We start from the raw sequence: 7,785 nt of genomic DNA, 5'->3' as shown, positions 1-7,785 counted from the left end.
ACAGAATTTGGTAATGTAACATTAAAAATTTTGATACTAATTTTTTGCAATTTTCTGAATTCGGATGAGTAAAGCCCATTATCGTTGGAACAATTTTATATTACAATTTCAGCTATTGGCCCTCATCCACACCAATAACACCATTGTTTACTCACACCGACTACATTAAAAATCTGAATAATAGTTCTCTCCCTTTCTGCATATATTCTCTTAAGTTCTCTGATATCCTGCAATACCTATTCTGCTTCTTCGCATATTATCATATTCTCTGTCATCTAACAATGGCTGATTCTCTGCGATCCCCTACGCCAGAACAAGGAATGGATGCGGCTGAGCCCAGCGAAGAGATTGCATGGCGTCAGCCATCGCCACTGCGAAAACAAGGAATTGGAAAGCCTGAGTCCAGCGAGGAGAATGCATGGCGCTTGAATTTCGATGGGATTCCCGGACCTGAAAAGCCTAGGCGCCGCTTGAATGTGTCCGGTCTGTACTTTCAATCTCTGAATTCTTGTCACCGAATCTTGTTATGTTTGTAAAATTCATCTATTGCTAAACCCAATTCTTCAATGACATTTTTAAACCATGCTATCTTTTAAGGTTTGTTACAGAGTAGAGTGATGAGTAGAATGATGTCCATAATTATTAGAATTCATACATCTGGAATCACGCTATTTTACTGCATATTTGCCTGCTAAAAACTTAGAATACTCCATTTATATAGTCTATTTGTTTGTTTTACGTTCAACTTAGAGACCCACTAGTAGGTAAGGCCTCTTTTTTCTCACCATGAAAATATATATTGGAATGTAGTCACGGAGTTAGTTAAATAAAAAAGTATTTAATTTTGAAATTTAAAGTTAAAATCTATATGTGTATGAATTTAAGTGGAATTTCAATGGGTTAAATCATGATTTATATGTTGATATTAATGATGAAATGTATTAATGGTGTGATGGTTCAACCTAACTTTAGATTAGTAGTTTGTTTCTGATTTCTAGGGTGTTGTTTCAACTTCCCTAATTGTGTGTGAATTATATATTTCTCATGTAATGATTGTAAGGGCAAAGCGTGTTCTGCAGAGGCAATCCCCAGGTTCCACACCTGTGAGCTACCTAGGTTCAATTTAGTTAATTTGATTTTTTTGTTTTTAACATAGTATCAGAGCCCTTAAGGGCCTTGCCCTTCTAGGCTTGGCCCGTCCTAGGCCAAGGGAAATGTGCCAAGGAAAATAAGAGTGAGAATATATTTTATTTTAGTTTTTTAAGTTTGTCCATCCTCCTTTTTCGAAGACGTTGCAGCAATGCTCAACAGAGTGTGAAAAGTTTATAGGATCTAGTCATAGGGCGTGAAGAGCAGTGAAGAACCAAAGAGCATGGCGTGTCCACATTAGAGACTGGTGTGGCCAAGGACTGTGGTGATGGTCTGAGAAGGGCGCACATTGAGAAAAACATTATTTCTAGCCTAGAGGATCCTTTTTCTACCTAGCTTGTTCCAACATGTGGAGATAGAGAAAATCATGCCCTGGGTCGTTGAACATTTTCCCCGGTAGGATGAATTCGTTCCTTGGCACAGAGGAATACGTATCTCCAGAGATGTTGCGGGCAACAGAGCATAAATCTGCGATGTACTGGTGGGTGTTGGAGATTCTGCTCTACGATATGCTCTAGAGTGCATGGTCATTGAGTGTCGAGCTTGTATTATGGAGTTGAAGGCCAGTTGAGAATGTCACTTGTTACGGTGTGAACCTTGTACTATTGTGGGTGTGGGTGACCGAGAGTCATTCTGAGTTCAATTGATTGATTGCAGCAAACATCCAGTGAGCGATTGTTGCATGGAGCAAAGTTGGTATATAGATCTAGAGTGATTGCACTCGCAGGAGATGTATGATGCCTTCCCGTTTTTCTTTGCAGGTCGATCTTCTCGGTATGTGCATACAAGGTAACAACATCCAGGTAAGGCAATGAAACAGGGGAGTTCTATCTATTGTGCGGTACATGAGTAAGAGAATTGATAGCGTTTTTCTCCACAAAAGATGATGAATTTGTTTCGAGTTGCGCCCGATTTGGCCGAGAATTTAAGCTCTGTCCATGGAGAATCCTTCGACCCTGCTTTTGATCGATTCAAGTGCCCATGAAGATTGCGAAACCGCCAGACAAATGGTAGTCTGTAGACCCCCTGACATTATCGGTGGAGATAATCCCTTTGCCATTTGGCTGAATGATTCCTCTGCGACGGCATCCTTGGAGAAGGATCAATGGTGCCTGCCTACTGTTCGTGCCTGCATGAATCTTTAAACGCTGAGACCAGTTTTCTTGAAGTGAGCCTATGACTGGGCTTTGTGAACTGGATCGGCCGATGGTGATTGTGGCGTGTTGTGCACTGCTTGTGCGTTGAGCTGCTGGAACCGTGGATCCGTTGTGTTGCTTGGTGCAGCCATTTGAAGTTCTGTGGACCATAAGGTGCCACTGAACCCGCCTTCAATCGTTGAGGAACATACATGCTCTCTTTCGATCCACTGAAGAGTTAGTGTGGGCAGCGTCTCCGTGTGAGAGCTGCCTCACCATTTGGACTTCCACTATGCCATGAATTAGTATATGCTTGGTAAAATGAATTTTTTCTTGAATTATTTTTGAGTTTTATAACTGAGACATGTTGAGCCTAATCAACTTAACATGTAAATGTTATTTGTTAGAATTGATCACTCTAACAACTGCAAATTAAAGCTGGAAAGATTCAAGATGAAGACACCAAGTTTGGATATGATTTTAGAAGAAGTTGATTGTGGCAGTGGATATTAGTTTGTTGAAGCAACATTAGATGGACAAACAAGGTAAAAGAGTGTATGTTGAAATAAACAAGAGTCAATATTATTATGAGTCACACATATTAATTGTAAGCAAGTCTAGGATGTTTTGTAGTAGTCTTTGTAATGTTTGTACCTGGTAACTCCAAGAGTTGGATTTTTTTTGTAAGCCTTGTGAAGCATGTGTATCCCCATACAGTTCGTGGTAATCTAAAAACCACTTTGTATTTGCAATGTCAGTTTGTGGTAAGCCAAAAACCACATGTGAGAGTGAAGTGGGAGAGAGATTCTTGTTGGCATGGTTTAGGGTTAGCCGAGAAAACCCTCGGCCTGGTTGAGTCAGGTCTTTGGTGAGCCTTAGTGGCTAGAGTTCCCTAGTGGCAAGTTTGTGTCCCATAGTGGTTGGAGTTCCTTAGTGGCAAATTTGTGGCCTAGAGTGGCTGGAGAGCCTTCGTGGCTGTGTTGAGCCTTCATGGCTGAGTTGAGCCTTGGTGGTTGTGTTTAGCCTTGGTGGTTGAGAGCCCTTGGTGGCATGGTTGAGGGTGATCTGATAAAACCCAGAGCATGGTTACGGGTAATCTGATAAAACCCATGATGATGGAGGGGGATTTACAGGTACAGATACATGTATGCAATTATAATGGTTGACAAAACCATGTGTGCGAAGGACATCCTACAAGACTGGTGGTTGCAACGGTTGGCACCCATGCATTCCGATGGATGGTTGCTCCTTTATATGGACATCAACATATTCTTTTATGTTTGACCACAACTAGACTTTGCATATTGATATCGAGACAAGTACTCATTAAGGGGGTGTGTTGGAATATTAATTCCTACTTGTCTCAGTTGTGACTTTCTATGTAAAGAGTTTGTTCCTATTCTATAGGAGTGGTTTCCCTAGTTTGGTGTGTGGTTGAGATATTCTCTCAACCAACAGATTGTGTGTCCAAGATAGTTTTCCTATCTTGAGAAAATATTCCTGTATATATGTAATATCATATTTCATTAATGGAATGTTCAGTTGCTAGCAAGATATAGGGAAAATGTTTTTAGAACTACTATGATGAATATTTTTGAACCCTCTAGTTATAAAGAAGTCAATCAATACAGTGAATATAGGGCTGCTATGGAAGAGGAATATGAGTCAATCCTCAAAAACAAAACTTGCAATTTAGTTAAACTACCTGAAGGCAAACAACCCATAGGATGCAAATGGTTATATAAGCCTAAATTTAAACCAGATGGGAGCATAGATAAATATAAAGCTAGGTTGGTTGCAAAGGGGTATTCGTAGCAAGAAAGCATAGATTATGATGAAACATTTGCCCCTGTAGCTAAACTAAACACAATCAAAATGATAATTTCTTTAGCTACCAAAAACCATTGGATGATTCACCAGCTAGATGTTAAATCTTCTTTTTTAAATGGGACTTAAAAGAAGAAGTCTACTTAGTGCAACTTGAGGAGTTTGTCAAACAGTTTAAAGAACATTTAGTCTGCAAGTTGAAGAAAGCGTTGTATGGACTAAAACAGGCATGCAGGTCATGGTATGACAAAATTGATTCATTTTTCTTGCAGCGTGGTTATAAAAGAAGTAAAAATGACCCTAATCTTTATACAGTGTTTGATAAAGAGGGAAGGATTGTTTTGATTTCTTTATATGTAGATGATCTAATCATTACAGGGAATGTTGATAATCTCATTAAAGAAATCAAGGAGCAAATATCACAAGTCTTTGAGATGAAAGACCTTGGAGAGCTAGATTATTGTTTGGGTCTGGAAGTCTAGAGGGATTTTGGACAAACTTTTATGTCACAAAATATGTATGTCAGGAGCTTACTGGAAAAGTTCTGAATAGATAAGTGCAAAGCTGCAGCAGTACCTTTACAACAGAATATAAGACTTCAGAATGATGATGCATCTAAGGAGGCAGATGCGACTTTGTATAGACAACTGGTAGGGAGTCTAATCTACTTGACTACAACTAGGCCAAATTTGGCTTAAGCAGTCATTGCATTGATCCAATTTATGTCAAAGCCCCTTGAGAGCCATTGGGTTGCAGCGAAAGGTGTTTTAACGTATCTCCAGGGAACCTTAGATTTTGGTATTGTTTATACTGAATCATGTGATGTTAAATTGACAAGTTTTTCAGACTCTGATTACGCTGGAAATGTAGATGACATACGATCCATAATAGGCTATGCATTTAGCATTGGATCCGGGGTCATTACATGGAGCAGCAAAAAGCAAAGCATAGTATCCTTGTCTTCTGCGGAAGCTGAATATCAAGCTATGTGTGCAGCAACATGTGAAGCAGTTTGGTTGAGGAGACTTCTCCTTGATGCTGGAGAAGAACAGAAGGTTGCAACAGTGATCAAATGCGACAACCAGAGCTCCATCAAACTTGCAAATAATCTAGTATTTCATAAGAACACAAAGCATATTGATACATAGTTTCATTTTGTCAGGGAGAAAGTTTAGTCAAAAGAAATCCATATTGAGTATTGTAATAGTTGTGACAATGTTGCTGATATTTTTACCAAACCTCTTGGTAGAATCAAGTTTGAATTGTTTAGGGAAGTGTTAGGCATATGTGTGAATCCATTTCTCCATTAAGGGGGAGTGTTGAGATTAATGATGAAATGTATTAATGGAGTGACGGTTCAACCGAACCTTAGATTAGGAGTTTGTTCCTGATTTCTAGGGTGTTGTTTCAACTTCCCTAATTGTGTGTGAATTATATATTTCTCATGTAATGATTGTAAGGGCAGAGCGTGTTCTGTAGAGGCAGTCTCCAGGTTCCACACCTATGAGCTACCCAGATTCAATTCAATTAATTTGATTCTTCTGAAATCTTAACATTATATTCGACAACATTGCACACCATAACCAACTTTGTGAATTATGAATGAATATTGTGTTATATATATATATATATGGAATTTCAATGGGTTAAATTATAATCTATATTCGACAACATTGCAAACCATAACCAGATTTGTGAATTATGAATGAATATGGTGTTGTTGATGTAAAAAACACATTTAGTTGGTTTCCCGTCACCATATTTCCATCTGGACCCTTGTTTGGTTGCATGTTTTGATTTCCAAGATTTGATGTTGATGAGATGTATTTTTAAATTTGCAGCCTATGGAGCTGAGCTGCACGTAGGACTCATAAAGGAATTTGAATAGGAAACCAATGCATGATCAGCTCCATTTGAGACTCAAATTTAAATGAATTTGACTATGACTACAATGTATCATCTAGAATTAATGTCCATCCTATTGAACTCTGTTTAATATAAGTTTGTGAGAAATATGTGATGTGCACGTTTGTGAGCAATATATGAAGTAGATTTTTAAGGAAATTTTTTTGAGTCATTAGGATAAATAGAGGGCCATTTTGAGTTATTGGAGGGTCTATTTACAAAGTTAATTTTCCGATGATGAGAATTTATATTTCGTTTAATTTTTATTTTATTAATAGAGAATCTAATTAAGTTCAAAGTGTTTATTTTGGAATATGGCTTTTAGAATTTTAATTTAATTATCAATAATTATTAGGTGGATGGTAGTAACTTCCATGACATATTACAGAATATTCACAATAGTATACACAAATCAATGCTTAAGATTTATCTCCAAAGTAGTTATGTATTTTTCACTCTTTTAATTAAATTGATTGATTAAAAAAATGGCATATCAACAAGGGTCATATTAAGTGAGATAGGAACTTTTGGGCATGTGAAATAAAGTTATAATTTAGCTAGCTTTTATAAAAAAAAAAAATTTGAGCAAAGTGAGATATATTATGAAGTAAGTGTTTTGATGCTTATTATGGACTCTCTATCAACATGTATACCAACCGTTTAATTTATATAGCTAATTATTTGAATTTACAACTCTATTAAGAAGGAACCAATTATATTTTTTTATGTTAAACCTATTTGACTTTCCTTGTGGCTCTGTAGCCCTGATTCCCTAATGCGTCCTACTCACCCCTATGGCCACTGCAGGCCCTCACCTGTCAATCCACCTCCATGTCGTTTCTCCCTCATTCTAGTTCCTCTTCTCTATGTTGCTACTCCCCACTACCTCTTGAAAAGTGTCCCATGCTTTGGTGGGTGGTTAGTCATGACCAATCTAGCCTCCACCTCCTTGCTTGACCAAAAGATCATCGCTTTCAACTCAGTGGTTTCAAATGGATCCAAATATAAGAAAGCTTCAGTCTCATGATTTGCTAAAAAACTTAATGAAATTCTGAAAGTTGAAATCTTTGATCCACAGGCTCGAGTTCGTGTACTCCAACTTGTAGATTGGGGTTTTGTTGGTCAATTTATGGGCCTATGGCCTTCCCTAGATGTCTTCGTCAATGGGTTCAAACAAATAGAAACAATTGATCGATGGGGAGGTCACATATTCCTTCTATGGCATGGGCTTCTTCACCTTTTCTTCGAAAAAAATAAAATCATGACAAGATCTTCAAAAGCGTCCCATATTTCATGGGCACCCAATATCTTTATCTTGATCAATGGAACCCTAAATTCAACCTAGACTATGATGTTCCTACTATTTTCCATGTTTGGGTCAAAATTCCCTACCTTCCCCTTCACTCTTGGAATGACGTTACTTTTAGAAAGATCGGGAAAGCCCTGGGGAAATATGTGGACTGTGCAAAGCCACAAGATGCTTTTTTCTCATGTGCTTGAATATGTGTTGAGGTCAAAATGGAAAAAGGATTACTGGCAGTGGTCAACTTAATCCTAGATAGTTGGTCACACATCCAGGAGGTGGATTATGATAAGCTACCCTTAGAATGCAAGATTTGTCATGACTATGGCCACTTCTCTAGGAACTCCCCCAAGAAGCCAAAGGATCCAGGGAATCAAGCTGAATCAGGCGAGCAATGGCAATAGAATAAATGAAGTAATGGCTCTAAAAAACAATTGACCCACCCCCCTAACAGTTGTAACACTC

The 7,785-nt window shown here is 38.1% G+C and overlaps 1 protein-coding gene across 1 annotated transcript in view; it reads left to right on the top strand.

Moving 5' to 3' along the window:
• The first annotated feature begins 266 nt into the window (after positions 1–266).
• The window catches only part of LOC149172763 (metal tolerance protein 5-like), a 311,496-nt gene continuing 303,977 nt past the window's right edge, over positions 267–7,785 (top strand). The window contains exon 1 of the mRNA XM_089424430.1: positions 267–483. Within this exon, the coding sequence (XP_089280556.1) occupies positions 282–483 (202 nt within the window). The 5' untranslated portion in view covers positions 267–281. The remainder of the gene's footprint in view (positions 484–7,785) is intronic.

Source organism: Pinus tabuliformis, chromosome 4_2 (genome assembly GCF_031772625.1).
Source record: "Pinus tabuliformis cultivar Carrire ecotype Pingquan chromosome 4_2, CPIR1, whole genome shotgun sequence".
Classification (NCBI taxonomy): domain Eukaryota; kingdom Viridiplantae; phylum Streptophyta; class Pinopsida; order Pinales; family Pinaceae; genus Pinus; species Pinus tabuliformis.
Note: the sequence above shows the minus strand (reverse complement) of the source record. Positions and strands in the feature narration are given on the sequence as shown.